Below are 24,639 nucleotides of genomic sequence, written 5' to 3' on the forward strand. Positions count from 1 at the left end.
GTGTATTATACAGAGCCGCCACGTTCTCAATCACACGCCACGGTAGCACGAGGGGAAAGAATACGACCCCTTCTGAAACACACCGAGATGTTTTTTTTTTAAAAAGGTCAGAGAGCCATGTGAATAACTTTCTGTTTGGATACTGGCAGAACCTGAAAGCAGATAATGAGCGATGTTTTAACGGTAACCTCTACGAAGTCTATATGTAAGGACTCAAACACTTGGGGGGGACTATTTTGAAAATAGTCAAAAGACAGCATGATGGGATGCGACTTGCTAAAAAGAGAGGCTCAAGCTAGAGCAGGATTAGTCCTAGGAACTGTAATTGTTATTGAATATCACTGTTGAATTCTCAACCGTGATTGGTCAGAAGGTGTTGATTAGTTTTCTATAACAGCAGCTCTGAGAGTAGCGCAGCTGTTTATATTAAAGCACTCGATCTGAGATGCACATGGCAGCACATGTCCTGGTGCTCACACACACACACACACACACACACACACACACACACTTCCAGAACATCCGTGAGAGCCCGAAGAGCAAGAGATTGTATCATATCCTCTTAGTATTCTGATATCCAGACTAATAAAATACCAAATTATGCCACCAAAATAAACACTTTACCGAGACAAAAATAGCCATCAACAATATTAAAGGTGCAGTAAGCAATTTTAGCACGAAGAAACTGCAAATTTATAAACATATCCTAAATTTATCTTACTGCTTCAGTTTATTTTTTACTCCATTCGTATCGATCAAGATAATAGATATATGTTTATTTGAAATGATATATTAAGAAAGAAATTAAGAAAGAAGGGTATAATGAATAAATGAATTGATGTGATTTGCAAAGTAGTAGCTAAATGAATTAGTTTTTTAGATTTCTATAAAAAAAAATGTACTATATTAAACATTTCTGTATGTTATAGCTTTATAAAAAAAACTCAAATGTGCTTTTTTTACAAAAAACATTTATTTACTATTATGTTTAAAAGTTTAATATTGAAAAACAAAAATGAACACACAACTCACTTGTAAGTAATTAGATATTAAATAAATACATTCATGTGTAAGATTTATGGTATTGTTATGCAATTATCTACGTACATGTATTTACAGTACCTACTGAAACATACGTTCCTCCTCATACTGTGTATTAATGTATATATATTTTTAATCTTATTATTGTTACTTGTATAATTTTACACTCCGGTTTCAGGTTTTTTATAGTAGCAGTACAGTATACTGTGTTTTTGTGTTGACAGTGAGGTTGTATGTTGTATGTAGTATGTAGGGGGCTGAGGGCACTTTTACACTTGTAGGAGGCTTTATGCCCCCGTCCCGCAGTTACACGTCTGCCCCGTGGCTCCATCTTTACCATCTTTATCACCTTTACCACCCACCTCTCCTTTCCTCTCCTTTCTCCTCTCCTCTCCAGACCTGGGGCATCTCTTCATCTCTCTGAGCCATGACTCTGACTTGGCTTTAATGAACTCCAGAACTCGTAGGAGGATTAGATGCTGATTCCGAGGTGACGCTGATGTTGTAAGAAAAGAAAGAAAGAAAGAAAGAAAGAAAGAAAAAAAACCCTCTCCAAGCAAAGAAAGTCGTGATGTCTTGACTGGTGAACTCACTCACATGACCATTTGAGGACCTGTGCATGAAAGCAAGAAAGACGAGTGCAAGAGCGCCCCCTAGAGGCTCACAGGCTCGTATCGAGACCATGAGTTTGCACTTACTTATAGTAAAGAGCTGCTGCAGAGGTTAAACATCATGTTTACTGGTTTTTATCTTATTTTCTTTTAACGATCTACTCATCTCGTTTCTCTTCCGTGGTTTCTCACTACTGTCTGAGCATTTCAATTCAAAACAGAAGCTATTATAGTGTTTAGACAATGAAAATATTGCACGTAATACAGAAGAACGTTGATGCTTGTTTTTTCACACAGTTCTTTACAACGCAAAGTTTCTTTGCCCCAGGTTCGATCCTCAGCCTGAGTTACCATGTGTCTCCACTTGTCCGTGTAGGTTTCCTCTGGGTTGTCGGGTTTCCTCCTACCTCCCAAAAAAACATGCCGCTAGTTTTATTAGCTTAGCTGTGAATGTGTATGACGTCCTGCGATGAAACTGCATCTCATCCAGGATGTATTCCTGCCTCACGCCCAGTGTTCCCGGGATTCACCTCGACCCTGACCGGGATAAAGTACCTTTTGGAGACTGAGGTAAGGCTTACTGGTCTTTCATTGAGGTTTTAAATGAATAAATGTTTAATTTACTGGCGTAAAAATCGCTTCATCGTGAGCAGAAGGTTGTCGGTTCAAATCTCACTGTTAAGCAAAAAAAGCCCTAAGTCTTTGGATTGGATTTTGCCTCATTTTTGATCAAAAGTGTCTGCTGAATCTTGGTTAAAACGAAAAATGAAATTAAACAAAAATAAATACAGCTCTTAGCTCATCCAAATATACCCTAAAACAGGATTTCTCTCATGCGCTTGGTTCTGTATAAAGTCAGCTTCCCTGTAATCAAATGCTCACACCATATCCCAAGCAATGATGTTCATTTTGTTTGCAATTATCTCTTCTTTCAGGTTTTCTTACCATCCCACACCATCAGCAACATTTCATCCACACCTCCTGTGGGTTTTTTCTTTCTTTCTTTCTTTTGTCCAACAGGAGCTATATCTTTCCCCCTGCAGCAGAATTAAGTCTGTGGCATGTTTACGACGTCGGATTAGCCCATTTCTCCATGTGGAAATGCACCGCAGTCATCTTTATGACTGAATAAACATGTTTTATCTGTTCATACCGCCGTCTGATCCGTTCTGTGTGCTGAGTTTACACTGAGGTGCTGTTTTTCTCATGAGTATAACTGCTGCCTGACTGTGGGGTTATTGTATTTTTTTTTCTCCCTCTGGCCTTGAGTGCAGGACGATTCATCGTCTTGGAAGAATCTTTTGTGTTGAGCGAATTGATTTATTTCATAAATAAAATGAGGGAAAATATTTCTACTTTATATGCAGTTAGGCTTTACCACCTTCTTGCATCGCCAGGCTTTGTTTTTGTTATTGAGGTTGACATTACAAATGAAAAAAACCAAACAAACCATCAATAGAAACAAAAGAATAGACATTTGAAATAAAACGTACATTCATAAACCTCTTACACAAACTTATAACTATCATAGCTAAATATTTTTCAATATTTCAGGGAGTTATCTCATTTGGGTGAATATTATGTGAATATTATGTGTGTACACCTTATATCGTTTAATTCTGTTATTTTTTTACATTATTCTTTAGTCAACATTATGAAATTGTATAGGAGGTCTAGTATAAATCCATGAAATAATGTCAGCATATTACATCTGAGGTTTCTCTGCTATGGTTCTTTTGTCCTCGTGGTTTTTCTGGGCTTTTTTTCTGCATCATCAGCTGTTGGGGTTTAAACATTAAATATTAAATATAGACAACAACTGCATTTACCTCGCGTGAACTTTTGATTTTAATTGTACTTTTTTTTTCAACATTGGAAGGATGCACGTGAATTCAGGTTTGAGAGTCATAGAAAAGGATCTGAACTGTTTAAATGTGTGGGTGAGAGACATAGAGAATCAGAGAGAGAGAGAGAGAGAGAGAGAGAGAGAGAAGAAAAGATTATGTCTGCATAACAGTGAAGCTGAGAGTTAACTAAGGCATGGCAGAATCCACTGTGAGGGACGTAGGGGAATGACGTCTGAAATAGACGTTTCTATTTCAGTAACTACATGCTATAAAACAAGTGTTTATTGTGACAGCTGCATTAGCGCATCATCCTGCTGTATGTTACTCTCAGTAGGACATTAAATTGACTGAACTGGCGATTAACATTTACACCCACAGTGCTGATTGGTCAGAAGGTGTCAATCCGTTTATCTATAACAGCAGCTCTGACAGGTTTATATATTTATACGTGATCTTTTCTATAGTAGCAGCTCGTTCACAGAATGAAGAGCATTCATTATTCACAACAGATTATAATGAATGCGTGTTTTTTGTTTAGCAAAGTGTTCTGCAAAGAGATGTTTTTTTCCACCGACGGAGGAGTTTACGCTTTTCAGTTTTTCAGTAGCATGACAAGTTGCGTTTTTCCCTCTTATTAACCTCGAGAGAGAGAGTGAGAAAAACAGAGAAGCTGGTGAGCAACCAATGTTTATAGCTGCTATAACATAAGTGAGACCAGGAACTAACTAACCTTAAATGCAACTCTAAATGGATAAAAGGTCCGACGTTAGTGTTTCCTAATAAACTAATAACTGAAAATAAAAATAAAGTGTTTTAGTCCTTACTTAAACCTCCTGATGCAACCAAATCCAACTTCCTTTACTATATCTGTTATTTCATTTGTTAATTAAATTAGTTGTTTAGAAAATCGTTAGAATAAGATTTTTCACAAATTCACGTCCTTTCATGCACCAGAAACAGTATATAGGAACTGTGTGCAATTACAAGCAGTTGGGAATTAGGGTTGTTCCAACACCGATGTGATGAGCTGTCATTATAATGTCTTTAACACCACGTAGTACCGCTGTCCATGACGACGTCACTTCCGCAGCCTCGTACATCAGGACGAGGCCTGATGTACGATTCTCCTCGAGGCGAGTTCTCTCTCTGTGAGATTGACTCGACTCTGTGCCACTGCTCTCTAAAAATGCCAGAACATCAGTCCTGAGACAGTAACACACCCACGCACCGCAACACAACAAGCCCGAGGTGTCGAAACACTCAGCGCTTACCAAACAAAGACGAATTATGATGGAGAGCTCGCTGAAGCTTAAGAACCCGTCTAGCAACTACAGTACAAACACACAAAAGATTGGTAGTAAAATGGACTTGGAAGAGTAGTGTGACTAAAAATAAATAAGAAATGAAATCGACACCATTTCCCCCAAAATATGACTGCTCTAAGTTATTCAGAGATGGGTTACTCATGTGCTTAATTTGAATTTCTGAGGAAAATAAACATGGTTTAAAGGAAAAAGCTGGTCAAGTGCTCATCTGCTGTTCTTACAGCTCACTTTAAAGGTGCAATAGATGATTTATTTGATTTCTTACTGGTACAAATAACCTAGAAAAATATGTCTAACATACTAAAAAAGAATTCTTTTTAGCATGTTAATGCAGAAGTGTATTATGTGGCTGAGAAAACCCGTTTTGAAAACCGTCTTCTGGCCCAGAGTATGTGTTTGTGTTTACATAAGCCTGGTTTTATAGACACTCCCCAGTGCTCCTTCACTCCACCCACATCTCCGACTGAAATGCCGAGAATTTCGCGGCTTTATAATGTTATGACTTGGCTGTCAAGTAGTTGAATCACCAAGTGCACTCGAAAGTGGTGCCATGACTGTCCTTGCTAATGCTAACTCTAGTTCGCACGAGAACGCTAGTCGAGCCACCGTAGGCGGAGCTTTGTATACATAGGCAGGAATGTGAGTCAAAAATCAGTCGAATCTTATTCAACTGCACCTGTGAGTACATAATCCATCACATGATCATCATTTTAGTTCCCTGGACTTGCGAAGTATTGCTCCTAGTTTACCATTAGTGACATTACTGAACCTTTTTGTTTGTGTACACGCTTTTCTGGTATTGATTTCTGCCTAGTTCTGGTATTGACTTCTGTCTAATCACTGGATCTACTGACTTTGATTTTGGTTTGCCCTTTTGGATTTTCCTGCTTCGTTCAATAAAACCCTGCATTTTTATTCGAACCCTGTCAGTACCTGTTAAGTTCTCGTCCGACACCAGTCACAGAACTAGAATTTGGACCTTCCAATGGCTGATTCCTCTCGTCCGAGCTCGGGAAGAAATTCACACCGACAGCATCATTCGGTGAAAGCGTCTTAGTTTAATGATACAAAAAGCATATACACACAAAGAAATATTGATAAGGAATGATAAAATGTCAATTGGAGCAAGTCACAATTCAAATCAAAACATCTATTGCGTAGGTTCGAGTGATATAAGAACTGAAGACGTCTATTCTACTAGAGGCAAAGAAGAAGAAGAACCGAGAGAGAGTGAGGGTGAAAGGCGGGGTGATTCGGAATCCTCAAAACAACACAATTCTATCTAACCTGGTACAGAAGCATCGTGACACAGACTAGAGACCTTCAGAATTGAGACACAGAGACCACGGTGCTATGAAACTTTATCAGTAGCTGACAGCTGGGTTTAAGTATTTGCTTTAGTTCCTTTCTCGATTTTTTTTCTTCTTTCTTTTACTCTATAGTCATTGTTGTCTTCTCATTGCAAATAACCCAAAGTCTAAAGTTCAAGTGATGTGAGTAATCCAGCTGATGTGGCTCATTTTCTCATTTGTGTGGTTGAAATGCAGGCTCCAGAGAATATCCAGGAAACGGTGACATTTCCACCGGCCATGTAGTCAGGCTAAATGTTAATTAGCCTTGTAGGGCCTGCTTAACACTGCCATAATATGACAACGGGGCATCACACTCTCGCTCTGGTTCTCAGTTCTCGACTCAAGTGTTTATCAGCTTGCGGTTCTTTATTTCTGTAATTTGGTCTGAATATGGCTGGTGATTTGGCTTTTGCTTAAGGGCCAACTTTAATCAGATAAGCTAAAAGACCGTGTTTGGGCATTTTTTTTTTTTAAAAAATCCTTTTCATTAAGTATGCTGATCAGAATGTAAGCTCTCATGTTAAGCTGTGGAGATCCGCATGCTAAATCATATATATGTAATATTGATTTCACTGAAATGTCTTTCAGGATGGAAAACAAAGGTTAGCTAACATTCTTTTGTGCCGGGTGTATGCGGTTATTTGAGAAACTAATCAGGGTTTCAGCAAGATGGATTATTATTTGACTTGACGTGACGCCTCTGCAGTTTTGATGCTTGTTGCAATCTGGGCTATTTTAAATTAGTTTGACCTTTAACTCCCAGTTCGTCAAATTACCACTTTATCCTCGTTCAACTTCCTCGTGAGATATTAGACCAAAAAAAAAACAAAAAAAAACCCTTAAATATTCCTATCTATGTAGCATAGCCATGTTCAAAGTATACATCTGAATATGTGAATTCAAGGAAGATGCTTGACTTTTTTTCCCCATTAGTAACATTTCAGTTTTCCCAATTTGCTCATTTTCCAGACATTGTAGGCGTTGTTTGTTTTGCTCCAATGACTGTACAATTCTACCAAACAGCAATTAACAAAGACTTCGCTCTAATCTCATTTTAAAGCGACCCTGAAAGGGGAAACAGGCAAGCATGATCACGGCAATTTGATTAATAAAAGAAAACCCGTATTGTGATCGATGGGCATTCAGGCTATGCTAGAACTGAGAGCTTCCAGCGCTAAGTTAACGATGTTACTGCTGTTCTCAGTCAGTCAGCTAATAAACAGATATGGAAAGTCTTAAATACGTCCAGTTTATTTTCAGGTTTTATACATGGTTTTAGAAACCTGTGTAGGTCAGGTGAACACATCGTACGCAGGAGTGAGGGGAAATAAGTATATGAGGGGAAATAAGTACACTTTAGTTTTTCTTGTTTAATATACGTCCAGTGCATATAACCACTTCAGTTTCACACACATAATGTGTAAGTTTTGACTTTGTATTTATCAATATGAACCACAAAAAAAATTATGGATTCCTAAGCATAAACAAAGATTATGGTTAAATTGATAGTGAAGAAAAGTAAACAATAAGAAGCTTCATGTTCCTGACAATTTATGGACAACTTCGTCCACCGTTCTTTTGTTTGATCGGATTGTAATGCCTTCTCAGGGAAAACTGAGGAAATGAGGCTGTCTGTGACTTAAAGATGCGTCACCCACTTACTTGTACATTAGTCATTCGTTTAATTGTCCTGCATAGACAATTAAACAATTAGTGTTGAGATGGATGACAAAGCTCATAGGTGTGTGTGTGTGTGTGTGTGTGTGTGTGTGGAGTAGAGTGAGGTGTCTTCAGATGTCTTCCCAGATGAACCATATTAGAAACCATCGATCCGGCCTCCAGGGTTCACTTGAAGGAAGCTTGAAGTTATTTACATTATGTGAGCCATTATTAAGGTTCTGTCGCCCCCTACTGGATGCACTTCAACGTGCAATATTAAATACATGTAGCGCTTCAGTTGAGCAATTGAATTTAATTAATACGCAGAGAACATGCATTGTTTATTATTGGAGCATTTATTACAGTGTAGAACACAAACAGAACATCCTTGTAGATGTCTTCATTTTTAAGTAAAATGCCTGACTGCATAAAATGAAGGGTCGAGGGAAGGGCTTAGGGTTAGAAAAACCTGTTTATCAGGGAAGTAATTAAAATGTTTAGTAGTTTGATACAATGTCATAGCATGAAATGAAATAAAACAACAAACACAAACAGAATTATACATCTACAGTTAAGTGTCGATTCTTTAAAGAAAAAAAAAGGCTTTCTGTCCAGTTAGTTCACTCTTTTCCAGTTTGATTTATTGTCCCAGAATACAGGACCTTATTTCATTTTCCAGCCTGGGTTTCATCACAGATCAGTGCATTGCAGTAAAACAAAACGCGTTCATCACATCGATGAACTTGAACTTACAGTGCAAACTGTATATATAAAAAACAAATTCGTTATCATTTTCAATTCGATGAGTCATACAATGGTGTCACTCAAACATTTTGCCATACACTTAGGCTACAAATAATAATCTAAACTTTAGTCATTACAACTTGAGCCAAGTACCTTTTTATAGTAAATTATACAAAGACAAGCTTTTCTTCTCTAAACATCATAATTTTTAAACTTAAATGTGCATGAAACACTAATGTGAATGCTATATCACAGTTAGGAAGGACCAGTATGATGTTTGAAATGCATTAAAGTCAATATGAGCAGCTGGAGTTGAAAATGTTGCCCTCTGTGGTAGGAAAAAAAGGTATTGCAAAAAGCTAATCATGATATTAACCATTTTGTAACTCGATTGGACAACTGAGAGTTGTCTATTGGGAGAGTTGACTATTAATACACACCCACTGGCTATTTATTCAAGTAATATGTCTAAATAGTAAAGACAACACTAATAGTATGGCTTTCTGACACTGTCAAAGTATTCAAAGATAGTATCTGTTTACAAAGTAAATATCTGCTGCTGTAAATATTAAAGAAATATTATGAGAGTAAAACCATACGGAAACATTATGAGAATATCGTGCACAACTGTCTCATTTAATGAGTGCAAAATAAGCAAAGCGAACGTGCAAAACTTCTTTCCTTTAGCACGAGCTTTGGATAAAGTGAGCTAGCGTTAGCCGGCTAGCTTGCTATGCCGCCTATGAGACTGCATCAGGTGTGTAACTCAGAAGACAAGACAGTGCATGCAGTGCAAGCTAGTTGGTTAATATTAACCAGATACATTTTTTGTAAGGGAAACATTACAGGCTCTCTACGGGACTTTGCGTGGCTCTGAGGCCGACAGCGGTGAGCTAAAGTTTATAGCTAGCTAGATATAAAAGAATGTGGCGAACTCTAACTGTGCTAAATCTAATCTGAAGAAGCTCTAAAACAGGTGCTAACATTTGATGTATGTGCTGTCACTTGTGAAGGACTAGTGGTAACGAATCAAGGCAACAGGAGGTACTCGTCCGAGGAACGTCGACCATGATTCATGGAGATTTCCTAGGGTACATGTTAAGATTGGTGGCATTATCAGTGTTCAATCATCAGAATATAAAAGAAACCATCAGACCAGCGAGCAGACCAGCGAGCAGTAGTGTATCCACTGAGAATTTTGTAAATCCTGAAGAACCTTCAAGCTTCGTCTGAGGTGTGTCTCTCGACCACGTGTCCGTACTGGATTCCTCCGTTGTACTTTCGATTTGAGCTGAAAGATAAGAATGCTATTCAGACTTTACAGCTAACCTTAGTATATTGGTATACAAGGCAAACATCATTAACGTGATAATGACTAAGCACCACGTTTATTCAATTCACAGTGAAAAATTGAGCAGTTCAAGATTAAGTGTCTTACACAAAAGCTCTATTGCAGTTCTCATGTTAGCATGTTTTTTTTTTTTTTTACATCAGTTTGTTTTTTTTTTGTTGTTGTTAAAATTCCTACATGATTGGATTGGAATGTAGAGCATGAGGGATGAAATCAGGATTTCACATCCATGCCAGTGCGTTAGGAGGTGCTGTATATAGTTACATGTATAAACGTAGTCTTAGACTACAAGCACTTCAAATATACTTTCATGTATAATATTAATTATATTATAATAATTTCTTGTATACATCCAAAATAATTTCATGTTGGGAATATTGGCAGAAACAAACTTTTCAACTCAGTTGGATGGATCTGATGTTTAACACAACATTCCTCTTTTCTCCTTAAAGTAATTCATCAGCCAATACATGATTGTTGTCTAGTTATTGTGTCTTAGGGTTTGGACTGGATCTAATGTAGCTACAAAAACCAAGAACCTGAATACGTTAAGAGGGCGATTCTGCGGCGCTTTAGTCCTTTAGTCTGTCCAGCTCTCTCACCTCCGAATTTAACACAAAATCAAACTCTATTCGGAGGAGCTTGTAATTTGTCAGAATTATCGCAGTTTTTCCACAGATTTGGGCCAAGACGCATTCAGCCAAAGCCCTCTTCGATTCACAACTAAAAGGTCTCATTTACCAACAAGCATCACTGATGGCATCAGCTATCAAGAATTCAAAGTTCATGCTTAATACCAGCATTAAGGCCATCACACATTTCAGATCGCTAATTAGCCGAGCCGAGTCTCTGCCACAACTGAGCACTTCTGGGGCTTTGATCTTCACAACTTCTATGTTGGATTTCTCCTAAATATGACGTTGAACATCGCTGGAAAATATTGTGGGTTTTTTTTTTTGTTTGTCCTATTAAACTCCATTCTAAGTGCGCTAGCAAAAAGAACATCCCTCTATAACATCAACAACTTCTCACAGAAATAATGAAAATACAGCCACAGCTAAAAGATTAGCATCAGAATCACTAAACAGCACAAATATTTCAATATAAACATATTGTGTTTCTGACTGGAGTGATAACGGGACATTATGCTAAGTAATAAACTTAATGTAGTGTAAAAGAAGTATTTGGAGGATTTGATCTTACCGCAGGTGTTTTTTACGCATTCATTCATCTCCAGTGGACATTTGGAGCATGGCTCTCCTACTTCATATGGTTGTTCTACCCCTACGTTCCCTCTAGAATCAGACAAGAGATTACACTTAGCTTTAACATGATACTGAGTTTGTAGCTGAGATGAAAAGTAAAAAAAACCTGCACACCACACACCCTCGTATATTAATATTCATCCCAGTATAGAATTGAGGAGTTATTGGGGCAATGGAAAAAAGCTCTGTTGAATTAACTTGGTTTTGATTTGTTCAGGAAAATTACATTTCTTCATAGATTTTGAGCACAGTATTGGGAATTTTGTAAAAAAAAAAAAAAAAAACACAACAAAAAAAAACAAAGGTGTTTCATAATTTTTATTTAGTCATGGTTTCATTTTCTTGAAGAAAAAAATGTTATTTTAAATCTTAGCTTTTCAACAGAATTAAAGAGTACAGTGCTTTTGTCCTGAAATGGGGACGACTGCTTCTGATTTATAGTAGCGTAATTAAGCATTGACGTACTGTGGGTAATAGTTGCAGACCAGAATTGTGGCGCTCTCGAAGTTTGTGTTCTGAACCGTCTCGCAGAAGTGTGAGGCGCAGCCGATGGTGCTGCTCTTCGCCCACACTATCTGGAACAGCCATAAAGCACACAAAGTACAACACACCTGCAGTTGATTTAAATCATGTACACCGAGCTACACGTTTATTAAGTAACTCTGCATTCATTGGCTACTTAACATACACTGTGTAGAAAAAAAATTGACATGTCGCTTGAGTTTCACATTAGTGAGTCTCATTATACATAAATTTACAGAAGTCAAATGTACGGTACGAATAGAATATGAATTTCTTTTGTAAACGCTCCTGTGAATGATTTCCGAATCATTTTGTTCGTAGCCAGTTCGACCAATGAGGCCCATTAAGTTTGCATTTAAGTTCTAATGTTTAATGTATAAACTTGGAGGCACTCAGAATTCACTTTACCACTCACCTGTGTGTAATGTCCACACATACCTGACACGCATGTGTTCGTACCATAGTCGTAATTTTTGCGTTCGTGAAACCTGCCAATGGAGGACAACCATTTGAGAACCACTTATATTAACAACATTATTTGATCCACATCCAAGAAGCACCAGAGATCTCATAATTAAGTTAGTCACAGCTTCTTCCTTACCATTCAGCCATGGATTTGTTGATGCTTAGAGGACCCTCGGTGAGGAAGAGGTTTTCTCCCAGCTTGTATTTCACTTCATCGTTGTGCTCCCAAATGCACTTATCAGCATAACTTTGAGCCACCGAACCTAGCCCATCATCCCATGTCTACATGGCAACAAACAGGATTCAAACATGAAGCATTATTATAATTGTTATTTAATTCAAAATCTGATTGGTCAGAAGCTTTCAATCTTGTTTTTGAACGTTCCACGGCATTAAATGGCAAAATGTTTCAATCTTAGATCTATAAATCTTAGACGAAACGTGTCATGAATGTGATATTCATTAATAAATTAAAAACTGCAGTATAAGAGGAATAAAACACTTCAGGATGTGCAGGTTTTGGAAAAGAATCCATTTAGGGGTGGTGCTTCGTGTGGGGCCATATCACACCATCCGGGCATGGATTATTTTCCAATAACATCATGTTGTAAGGGTGATATTGTATGTTCCACGCATTAAATGGCTTGAAATCATTGATATGGTGAAGTTATCTGTGATTAGACGTTTATTTATCATTTATGGAAGGAGTCTCCAGTGTCAGTGCTTTGGACCGGTCAGAAGCAAAGCTGTAACTTTTAAGTTTTCCTCCATAGGAAAGTCTTCATCTCTGGAATTTACAGCAAGGAGTATTTTGATACTGTGGAGGAACTTTCACCATCCATTTGAAATATTAAACCGAGCGTTATTAATAGCGCATTTAAAGTCGTATCTATTTCAGTTCTATACGTCTTGAACGCTAGTATAGAGCAGGCGTGTCCAACTGTGCTCTCAAGTAGTTGAAGTGTACTTCCTATCCAAAATCATACACATTTGATCTGAAGGTCCTAGACCTCTCCATGTTATGTACAATATTAATTAAAGAATGACACATCGTAATTGTTTATCCATCGATAGTTAAATATAGTTATATATTAGTGACTGCTACAAAGTGCTGACACTGGAAACTCCTTCCATGAATGTTAAGTAAATGTCTCCTGGCAGTAAGCTTTATCATATCAACAACTATGTGTTCTTTAAACTGTTTTAAATGAATCAACACCTTCTGACCAATCAGAGCGCTGTGATATAATGTTAACTAATGCAATTAATAAGACAGTTCGTACAATTCGTCCCCCATGTGGCAAACTTGCTGATAAACTAGTCCATTGTCTATCTATCTATAATGTTACTCTAGCATTACTCCTGAAACAGTACAGGTCATGCACTGAATCTCACTTGTACTAAGGATACAGCGTGACCACAAGGGGATTTTTACACACACACACACACACACACACACACACACACAGACACACACACACACACACACAGAAAAAACACATTACTCAGTGTGCTTTTCACAGGAATGTTCCCAGAATCATGGCGTACACACATACACACACACACACACACACACACACACACACACAGACACGCATACACACACATTTATCTACTCAGAATCAACATAGACATGTTGGCACAGCTACAACAAAATGATCTTATATCATCTTTCAACACATTATGTGCTGAAACCCATCCAAGAGGACTTGTTTAACCCAAACACATGAACAAACCTCCTGTTTTACAACCTTATCTCAATCCGTCAGACTGTCCTAAGCTATCAGTGTCCTCGAATAGTTTGTACTTCCTTTTGAGAAACTAGATGTGAAGCATGATTAATTATTAAAACTGCTGAATCTGTCATTTCACACAGTCATGAGGCATCATCCAATCGAACTAGATGTCCAATCTTTGTTTCAACAATCAAGCAGTCATGTAAAAAAAAAAAAGGATGGATAGAGAAATGATTCAATTGTACACCTCAGGCATGTGGAATAAAGTCGAATTTGGGAGCGTTGTTTAAATAAAATACACATATGCACGGATGACTTACACGAAGCACTAGGCACTAAGGAATAATAATGTCGCTAATGTAATCCAGATGTGGGTGTCCAGATGTAGGGGGCTCTGGTGATGGTTCAACATAAATGACATTTCAACACCTACAACAGAGCGGTGCATAAATGTAGAGTGATGGTAAGGATGGTAAGACAACCCAAAAATGCCTGTTACTTACCAGTGTGTGCCGATTTTGCAAGATTTGGTTGGTGTTCTATACAACTTTAACACATCATAAAGATATTAGCATTGCTAAGTCTGGACTGTGCTAGTTCTGGAGGTCAAATCTCAGGACCATGCCTTAATTCTCAACTGCTCAGCTCTATGGTGGAGCCGGGGTCTATCCCGGGAGGACTGGGCACGAAGTGGGAATATACAACCTGGATGGGATGCCAATCCAGCCTAGGACACCACTCGTAGACATGCACACACATATTCACACCAAGGGACAATTTAGCGTGGCCGGTCCACATACTGGGATGGTTTTGAAAGGTTGGAGGAAACCAGAGAACCCAAAGGAAACTTACATATGCATGCGAAGCTCCACAGAGAGTAATCCAAGGTCAGGATTGAATCAAGGAAACAGCAACACTATCTGCTGCATTTATAAAACAACTTTTTAACATTGTTAATGCTGGGCATGTAAATGACTTGAGTTTTATAGTTGTTGTTATGGTTACAAAAATGTAGCCCACCCAGCCAAGCTCGTAAAATCATCAGCTCTTGGTTCCAGATCAGCAGAATTCAGGTGATGGACCAACCTAATTTTTGCATCCAAGAGCCGGCTTTTTGTGCCACAATGAATCAAAGGTTCTCAGCCAAGACCCCTTGATTATCCAATGAACCCTTCAAGAACCTCTTTTTAAAAAATATTTTAAAAACCTGACCAAAATCATTACAGCGGTAAAGGCTAAAATCTAATTGGCTACCCTTACTTCCATGTTTGCATACAATGTGGAAGCTTTATGGACGGAGATATAGACACCGGATTGAAAAAGGTTACGATTTCCTGTTCAGTCAGTAGTCACTTCCTGTTTGGTGGTTCTTGCCTATTTTTTTGTGACGAAGAGTACCAAACAAACTACAATCGTAGAAAAAAAAGAACCTTCTTTAAGGGTTTGTTGTATAATTAAGAGTTACACAGACTCCATTGTTGGCCTTCGCATAGAACTTTTAAGAGTTCTCCCAGAAGAACATTCGAAGAACCCTTAAGGGTAGCTAGAAGTTTGACTTACAAATGTAAAAAGTGACACCATTTTATACACCTCAAATATTCAACTGGGATTCTTTTAAAGGTATAATCCATGATTATACTGAATCTTCAAAGCCAAACACAGGGACACACGCTGCGTAAGCTAGAATGCCAGAATGCTAGAATTTCATAGGCCGAGCTTTTCAGAAAAACAGAAATTGAGCAAAATTATTGAGAAGTAGAGATTTTTCACATGTTTCTGATTTGTTGGATGTCAGTGGTCCACATCATTTGTATTTGTGTCCTATTTTCAGAGCCCCGTTTTATTCAAAACAGAGCTTCCCCCATTTTATTCATGTTAGGAGGAACATCATCAAATATTACAAAAAATGATTTACGACACCTTTAAAGCGTTTAAAGCTGAACGTTTCACTAGGATGCTATACTTCATATATTGTAGTGCACATAAAAGCCATAATGCGCCAAGCAGGTAAAATTAGTGGACAAGTTGGATCAGGTACACTCAGTGCTCACCATGTGTAGCATATCAGCAGCTTCGGGACTGACCATGGAGCGGTACCAGTTATGCAAATCCAAGATCTGCTCCTTCTCTTCTACGGTGAGCTGGCCGGACACCAAAGCCAGAGCGAGCCAGAATCGGGCGTAGTGCAAAGCTGTTTTCCAAATCATCCTCACCGTGCAAGTGTACTTCAGTCCTCCAACTTCATTCCCGATGTGAGAAGAGTGTGGTAGGGGAGAGAGATTAAAAAAGTTCTCGATGCCTTTGACTGGAACTCCCACCCATGTTACACTTGCTCAACCCTCACAAGGTCAAATTACATATTTTCTCCATGCACATACACAAGCCAGCTCACACATGTACGCTTGGCTGCCTCGCTGTTGTCAGTAAGAGGCGTTTAGTCACTGACATCTGCTCCATGAAGCTTCTTCCATATCGGATGTATTAAACCAAACACGAGCTTACATCTGGAGCATAAACGTCAGTTTTTTAGCTAGCATTGTATGTCCTAACATCCTTGCCCTGTTTCCTGCTGTCTGTCCATTTCATAAGAAAAGGAATGCAACAGATAACAAAGGACACCGTCAGATCCAATCCACTCTTGTTTATCCTCAGGCGTTTGCTCTACCCGAGTTACTTTCGTAATTTCCTCACTACGAGAAACAGCCCGAGGCTCATTCTTTTAGCAGAACTATTATTATTATTATTATTATTATTATTATTATTATTATTATTCAGCACAGTAAATCAAAGAGATCTAAGCATTTTAATACTTTTTATTATAAGCATTAATGTGTGTGTATGTATGTGTATGTATGTGTGTATATATATATATATAGTTATATATAATTATATATAGTTATATATATATAATATAGTGTGTACAGTTAAAGGTGTAATCAAGGATTTTGGCAAAAGTTTTAAGAAGCTGTTTTAAAATCCAAATGCCGAACAAATATAAGTTCCCTCCAAAGCCACACCCTCAAGTCACATGTCCAAATGCTAGCACAAGAGGTGGCACTTTCTGAGCTCTGAGTTGACACGTAAGTGGGTTGATAAAATAACAAGTCCAAAGGATCAGGCAGAAATCAATGTACATAGGCAGGCAAGGGTCAAACGATCAGGCAAACAGGCTAAACTAGGCAAGGCAGAAAATCGAGGTCAACAAACAAAGTAAACAAGTCAAGAACCAGAAAAGCAAGCACGATATAATTATGCAGCATTTAGGTACATTTTGTAATTAGGTATATTATGCAGCATTTAGGTACAAATCTACACAGTCCTGGTGTGTGGATATTTGAAATATATCCAATAAGACAAAATATACTTGGGTGCCTGTCAGTCTACTAATAGTTCAATCACCTTACAACACACAGTGAACACGCTGTGAAAATTATATGTTTATTACAGTGCAGTACATAAATAGTACATCCCAATAAATCAAGCCTTTATTTCATGTAATAAGACGAAATGACAAGGGGGAGGAGGAAGGTGAGTGCGGATTGATAATAGTTTACATCATTCTAAAAATACTATCATCAATTACAAAGCAGTAGAATAACATATGAACATAATTAACTTGCTGTAGCTTGACATTTCCAGTCAGAGTTACATTTTTTATTTATTTTTCAATTCAGAAGTAAAACAATACTAATTTCCCCCTCATTTAAATTAACATATAATACATCATGTGTATAAAATAAATATGTTGTATATGTATATATATATTAGAATTTGAAGTCGTAGAATAAATAATAATAGTGCTTGTATGTGTGCAAGATCTTGAACAATAATGTAAAGAGCTTTAAGTGAAATACCCAGTGTTACCAGTATGAGATTATAGTATTTAAAATAAATGTATTTGTAAACATATTTCTTACATTATTGCGTCTACATTCAACATTTGTCATGAGAGTTTGTACTGATCTAAATCAAGGCATACAGCAGTTCAGGGACTCAATATATTCTATTTCTGGCATTTCATACATAACATACAGCCATCAGTAACCTTGACATGACTTCGACTTATTACTACGAGACAGACATTGGCATTTGAGATCACGTTTATGTCATTCGAATATAAATGGCCGTCAGACCAGCAAGCAGTAGTGGAGCTGCAGTGGCTTTTGTAAATCCTGCTGAACTTCCTGTGCTCGTGCCGCTAGCCGGATTTACTGTGTTACTTAAAGTCGCTATAAGGGTCGTTGAAAGTCCTGAGGTTATACCGGTACCTCGATCTGTAGGAAATATACAACGGATTGTAAGATTTCGCTGAACATTAAAGCAAAAATGTTAACATTACTAGAATTATGCAGAACATGGAAGCATTCATGCACCAAGCCACGTTTATGTATTACATTAATATAACAATCATGAGCTCATTCAAATATGTTAACGTTTCTATAGTAACAACTTAGACAGGAGTATCCTGACACTGGAGACTCATTCCATAAACGATAAATAAACATCTCCTTACAGAAAATGTCACCATATTTTTAAATCCGTTTATGTTGTGTGTCCAGCGTACAACTCTCTGTGCGTGTTGTTACTATCCATCCATTGGATGGATGGTGTTGTTACTACAGAAACGGAATTGGGTTTGAACGAGCACGTTGTTTTCAACATCAGTGTCACGAACAGAACGTCAGTGTATGTGGTGTAAAAGAAGATTTACAGATTGTGACCTTACCACAGGCATTGTTCAGGCATCCTATTGTCCCAATTGGACATGCGGCGCATGCCGGTCCTTGCTGATATGGTGACCGTCCCATTATATTACCTCTGTCAGACAAAGTACATGGGGTTTTGTTTTTAATGGAAATGAGTACCTTTAGTGTGTTAATACATTGCAAAATAATATTGTAGTGAATAAAAGTATTCTTCTTCTATAGCATGCTTAATGTTTATACAGAATGGTAAAAAAATGAAAGGTATTTCATTTATGCTGTTGTGCATGAGGGGGGCATTTATTTTGCTAACGTTTTGCTTCAACTTCTATTGAGAGAAGCATCAGTGAAAATCAATGTATAGTTCTTCTGACTGATCACCCTTATCCTATGATGAAACATTTCTATCAAGATGGGCGTGCTCTCTTCAGGGATGACTCCGCCCCCACGCACAGAGCAGTTTCAGAGACGTGTTGAATTGCTGCCAGGATGTTCTGGAGGCTCATGGTGGCTCAACACCTTACTAACTCACTTTATGTTGGTTTTTTTCTTTCATTTGTCGCTCATTTGATAATCCGATAAGTTATGACAATCCAACTGGGAAGATTCATGCAAGTGAATTAAGCCCAGACTTACGGTGGGTAATAGTTGCAGACCAGGATTGTGGCATTTTGAACATTAAAGTTAGGAACATCAGCGCAAAACTGTGCAGCACAGCCGACGAAGGTGGTGTTCGCCCACACCATCTGAAACAACCACACACAGCTTTTTCTTTCATTTCTGATAGTTCCGCATCAAAGAACAGCAGAAGTGTGTATTTACAGTCATTTTGTTTGTTAAACAAATTTTAAACTGTGACGTGAAAATAAAAACACATGCACTGCATGTGAGACATTAATATGTGAAAATAAATCAATTGTTTGTGGGGGGGGGGGGGGGGATGACGTGAATCACACGTGAAAGCAAATGAACCATGTTAAAAACGATCATGATGGAAGTAAATCTGTCATGATGGTATTACCTTCTTTTCTCTTTCTCTCTCACCTGAGTGTAGTGTCCACACATTTTCCCTTGAGCACAGCTTCTGTTGTTAAAGTAGTAATCTCTATTCTCATTAAACCTGGTGACAGAGAACAAAGACAGTCATGGACTGGAGCAACGTTGGTTTTTATTTTAGCTCGACTGTGTCGTGTCATGATTAAAGCTTCATCCGTACCATAAATTCAACGGTTGGCTGATAATCAGGGGTCCGAGCGTCATGAAGAGGTTTTCCCCGAGTATGCCGAAGATTCTAGGGTTGTGGTCCCATCTGCAATGAGCGGCGTAATTCGCAGCCACCTGACTTAGCGCCTTATCCCAAAGCTACACAAACACAACACAAGCTTCAAGCAGGTGTCTTTATTAAAACTGCTAAATAAGCCAGCGAGGTGTCTGAGCTCTCCTAAAACTCTACAAACATAAGCGTTTAGTTCTAATCCCAATTATTCTTAACACTTTTTCAAATTGAAAATATAAAAATTTGTAAGAAATTGTGTGAATGTGTTTGCAGTTGAAGCACTGGGGGGGAAATGAGGAACAAGTGAAGGAGACTGAATCCTTTCTGATTTCAGTGTTTGGAGCAAGAATGTTATCATTTAAACAGATAACAATCACATTAGCTTTGTTTGTGGGGGGGAAATATACACAGTATTTATTTATTTGTTTATTTGTCTGTCTTTATTTTTTGTTTCTTTTTTGTTTGTTTGTCTGTCTTTATTTATTTATTTTTTGTTCATTTGTCTGTCTTTACTTATTGGTTTGTTTATTTGTTCATTTGTCTCTCTTTATTTATTTGTTTGTTTATTTGTCTACATTTTTGATTGTTCATTTGTCTTTATTTGTTGTTTGTTCATTTGTCTGTCTTTATTTATTTGTTTGTTTTTGTTCATTTGTCTGTCTTTATTTATTTGGAGTATTTTTTGTTTGTTTGTTTGTCTGTTTTTATTTATTTGATGCTAAGAAAATGACAAACTAAAAAGGGAATAAAATATTTATTTAATAAAACTCAACTGTAGTAAAGTTGAAAAACATTACTAGGTTGTTATCGAGATGTACCTGTATGTGTATACTAGTAAAATTTTTCGCTAGAAGCATGTGTTAGGTTTCGAGCTGTAAAATATGGAATTCACACGTCCTTCACGTCTCGGACTCTTGGCACGTTTCTGCTCAAACTATTGCTGAATAAGCAGAACTGAATCTTTCCGCTAAGCTTCTGCACTGAATCTCACCCCAAAAAACAAACCAGGCAGGATGACCACATGGAGTTCACACACACACACACACACACACATACACACACACACACCTACCTACAAAGAGATGTTTGTTTTACTAGCCTTCTGATGTAATTGACATAATTATTGATATAATAACTAACATAGCTAATTCAAACTATGCTACACCTAAATCTGTTACATCGAAGTCTTTTTCTGCAAGGAAGCATCATCAGAGGTGCACGTCATCATCTATTACAAAACATTGAACTTAACAGAAAGCAATAATTCATATATTGTTACACACTAACTCTTGATAATAACATTCTACTCAAAATTCCACCACAAACTAAACTGCTAACATTCCATCAGCAGACATATTGGTGCAGGTATGCTCGGTGCTCACCATGCGCTGCATATTACCAGCTGAGGGACTGACCGAGGAGCGGTACTGGTTGTGCAAATCCACAATTTGGGCCTTCTGCTCATCAGTGAGCTGCCCGGACGTTAAAGCCAGGATGAGCCAGAATAGAGCGTAGTGCAGGGCTGTTCTCCAAATCATCCTGGAGCAACAGGGAGGCTGGGAGAAAAACAAAGAGCACCTTGAAATGTTAGCATGTGTGGTTAGCAAGTGTTGAAAACTCTATATGTTATGTGTATAACTGAGACTGAGAAAATGATTTTGGATCTCCACGATAGAGCTGACCGTAACCCCATTCCAAGATTGACATAACCCCCATTCCAAGATTGACATAAAGTAGAATATTAACAATCACCTGCATGATTAAGTTCCTGTGGCCACAATGGGGAATATTGTTTTACAATACATTAGTTACCACATGTTAAGTACGTCCTGAAAAATATACTGTAGATTGAGAAACTTAACTCATGGCCTTTATACAGTATATTAACTCTTGCCCAAAAGATCTTGTCTCTTGGCCTTCTAGCATTTGATGATTTTCTACTGCAAATTTAACACCAAATTTCTAACTTCGTTACAGAATCCGAACGTAACTAGCGATGAAAGATAACTTGCTTTACTTCTATGGCACTTCAAGAAAGCTGATAAAGTTGGATTGTGAACTTTCCCCCAAACTGCTGTTGCCACTGAAATTGGTAGAAATCCCAGGGTAGAGAAATATCTGTCGTTATATGAATGATAGCTAACTAGCAAACTTTTGCTCATGTTAGCAATACTTGCTGCTGAGATAATCTCACCATTTGTCCCATAATATAGCTAGCTAGCTAACATACAGTAGATAGCTAGCTAACACAGAGAGTACAGTAATTATTTCCAGCCCTGTTTCACCTCTAGTTATATTTATGTTGAGCAGCTATATAAAACCCATCCCGCAAAACATAGTCACTCAGTTATCACTTAATGAAGCTAGCTAACGTACAGTAGGCAGCTACGTGGTAGCGTTAAAGCCATGTCTTGAAAATGTATGAGTAAGAGTGTAATCGATTATGAGCATAAATGAAAATGATTCACAGAAACAATAATACTGATGCAGTCTGTCCACTCATCAAAATGGCAACAACGTCACATAAAACGCAAAGACATTCATTCATGGCCACACCTTCTTACAAAATAACCATCATTAAAACATTTTTCCAACCTACAGTTAGATGATCATTTATCTACACCTATGTTAAACCAGTCCAGTTGAAGATCAACTTTCAAGAAACACCCAAAGATTGCAAAGCTGCTACGTGAGCAAGGAACTAGTCTGTGGGAGGACCTGAGAGGCATGCGAGGAATTCCATGCACATCTTCCCCACTGGAAACCTTTGATAACATTGCTCAACCAAACTGTCAACAAAATAAATAAATACCAGCATCCAACTAGCATTATAAAATGTTTTCCAACATGCTATAACTCATGTGTGTGTGAACTGGTCTGACTTGAATACTTAATATAAGAGAACAAGGTACAAGTAATAATAAAGAATTTCAGTATGCAGTTCATTTTAGAGCTTAAAGATAGTGAGAAATAAACAGGAGATTTATGTAGGCAAAACTTATTTAAGTATGTAGTGTAGTGTTCTGGATAATATATAGTTTCGTACAGATTTTTGATAGAAGTACTGGAAATCTTTGTTCAAGTAAAAGTACAAAAAGTATGAACGCTTACATGTGCTACAAGTATGTGAACCTTAAAGTAAAAGAATAATTCATAATTGTAGAATTAATTGAAAAACCTACAAACAAATTTGACTCAAATTCATATCACACAATGACTTTTAGGAAAACAACAACTTTTATTCTTAATTTCTCATGTTAGCTAACATACTAATAACCAAGAATGAATGCTAATAGCTAGCTTAAGGTTTAGCTTTGTTAGGAATTCTGGAATTTAGATCAAAGCTGTTTGATGATTAAAAAGTCAAACTGTGGCCTGATTGAAATTTAGAGATGTGTGAAATTGTAGTGAGTGGAAATTTTTTTATTTCTTTTTGGAAATGTTGAAAGTAAAAGTCAAAAGAAAAACTCAAGAAAAGTAATGTTGTATGTTGTGTAATGCGTCTGCTTACATGTATCTTAATAATCAGATTTTTCTCAGGTTTCAGCGGTTATTTGTGTGGTCATGTAGACTGTGTAGTCTGTGATTTTAATCAGACCGTCGTTTTATTCCACACACGTCTATGGTTAATACAATTTTATTAAATATATGATCATATTTATTATTATAATTTATTTATTATTTTATATTATTAAATCTAGCTAAATTAAATATAATAAATAAAAATAAATATAATGATCATGTTTTTACTCACACAAATGGGTGATGTGTGAAGGGGGAATAATTACACCAAAAATTACATACATGATGGATTTAAAAAATGTGACAGATTTTTCCTATCCTATAGAATTTATCAGCAGCGATCTGTAGATATTTAAATATATTCCAGAAGAATGGTAAAAAAAAAAATTCAGTCAAAAATTATAACAAAATCCTAATATTATGAAATTGCCAAAAATGATGTGAAAATACACCAAAAAAAAAAACATGGGGGAAAAATCCAAAAATGAGAACAAACATCACCAAAAACAAAAGTAAAACACGATGGGAAGAAATAAAAAATGATTAAAAAGAAAAGCCAAATACAACAACAAATATACCAGAATGTACAGACAACAAAAAAGCCAGAAAAGAATTCTAAAAATGCTGGGACAAAATATTTAAAAAAAATATAACAAAGAAGAAAACTTGCATTTGACCAAAATTTAATTTACTCCATGTATTACATGCAAATTGAGTCAATAAATAGTCGTTGCTCTTTGACAACGTGTTGGTGTTGGTCAGTGGAATTTGTGTAGAAAATTTCAATGTGATTTTCTCGCTTTTTATTGTAAATGCTACGACTTGACGTGATTGAAATATGTGCAAAAGAGAAACAAGAAAACAAGAACAAAATCAAGAAAACATAGTTTTCAGAAGTTCGTATAACAGAAGGATGGATATATATATATATATATATATAAATGTGTGTGTGTGTGTGTGTGTATAATTTCCTAGGACTGGACTTGGGCTCCTCTGATGTAGATCATGAAAATTAAACCAAAATTAATCTCTTCTTGGCTAAAACACAATACTGCTAGTGCTAGTAGTCTGCCTGTAATACACTGCTAAATTCTTGTAAATACATGTATTTATATTGACATATTAAATTCATTAATTTGTTTGACGCTTTAATCCAAGCTGACTTACATGATATAGGATCCGATCCAAGCACAGAACTGAGCAGATGAGTGTAAAGAAAT

At 37.1% G+C, this 24,639-nt stretch overlaps 2 protein-coding genes across 2 annotated transcripts in view; both read right to left on the minus strand.

Moving 5' to 3' along the window:
• Positions 1-8,163: 8,163 nt before the first annotated feature.
• Positions 8,164-16,552, minus strand: LOC128619728 (peptidase inhibitor 16-like). The gene is made up of 6 exons (XM_053644115.1): positions 15,970-16,552; positions 12,319-12,464; positions 12,133-12,205; positions 11,661-11,770; positions 11,134-11,225; positions 8,164-9,870 (listed from the first exon to the last, which is right to left on the minus strand). Exons 1-6 carry the CDS (start codon positions 16,123-16,125, stop codon positions 9,710-9,712), a joined length of 738 nt encoding a protein of 245 aa, XP_053500090.1. The 5' UTR covers positions 16,126-16,552; the 3' UTR covers positions 8,164-9,709.
• Positions 16,553-18,019: 1,467 nt separating this feature from the next.
• LOC128619415 (peptidase inhibitor 16-like) overlaps positions 18,020-24,639 on the minus strand; it is a 7,881-nt gene continuing 1,261 nt past the window's right edge. The window contains exons 1-7 of the mRNA XM_053643592.1: positions 24,587-24,639; positions 21,280-21,453; positions 19,838-19,983; positions 19,666-19,741; positions 19,258-19,367; positions 18,645-18,736; positions 18,020-18,192 (exon numbers count right to left, since the gene is read on the minus strand). The exon at positions 24,587-24,639 is cut by the window's right edge and continues 1,261 nt beyond it. Coding sequence (XP_053499567.1) covers positions 18,020-18,192; positions 18,645-18,736; positions 19,258-19,367; positions 19,666-19,741; positions 19,838-19,983; positions 21,280-21,435 — 753 coding nt within the window. The 5' untranslated portion in view covers positions 21,436-21,453; positions 24,587-24,639. The remainder of the gene's footprint in view (positions 18,193-18,644; positions 18,737-19,257; positions 19,368-19,665; positions 19,742-19,837; positions 19,984-21,279; positions 21,454-24,586) is intronic.

Source organism: Ictalurus furcatus, chromosome 15, assembly GCF_023375685.1.
Source record: "Ictalurus furcatus strain D&B chromosome 15, Billie_1.0, whole genome shotgun sequence".
NCBI lineage: Eukaryota > Metazoa > Chordata > Actinopteri > Siluriformes > Ictaluridae > Ictalurus > Ictalurus furcatus.

What these genes read in the sequence shown, in the direction of transcription:
- LOC128619728 (XM_053644115.1), bottom strand. Translation starts at nt 16,125, where the DNA reads ATGATTTGGAAAACAGCTTTGCACTACGCCCGATTCTGGCTCGCTCTG. An exon ending in CTGCTGATATGCTACACATG is followed by an intron (nt 12,465 to 15,969) that starts GTGAGCACTGAG and finishes GTTGCCATGTAG; the next exon opens with ACATGGGATGATGGGCTAGG. An exon ending in AACAAATCCATGGCTGAATG is followed by an intron (nt 12,206 to 12,318) that starts GTAAGGAAGAAG and finishes CTCCATTGGCAG; the next exon opens with GTTTCACGAACGCAAAAATT.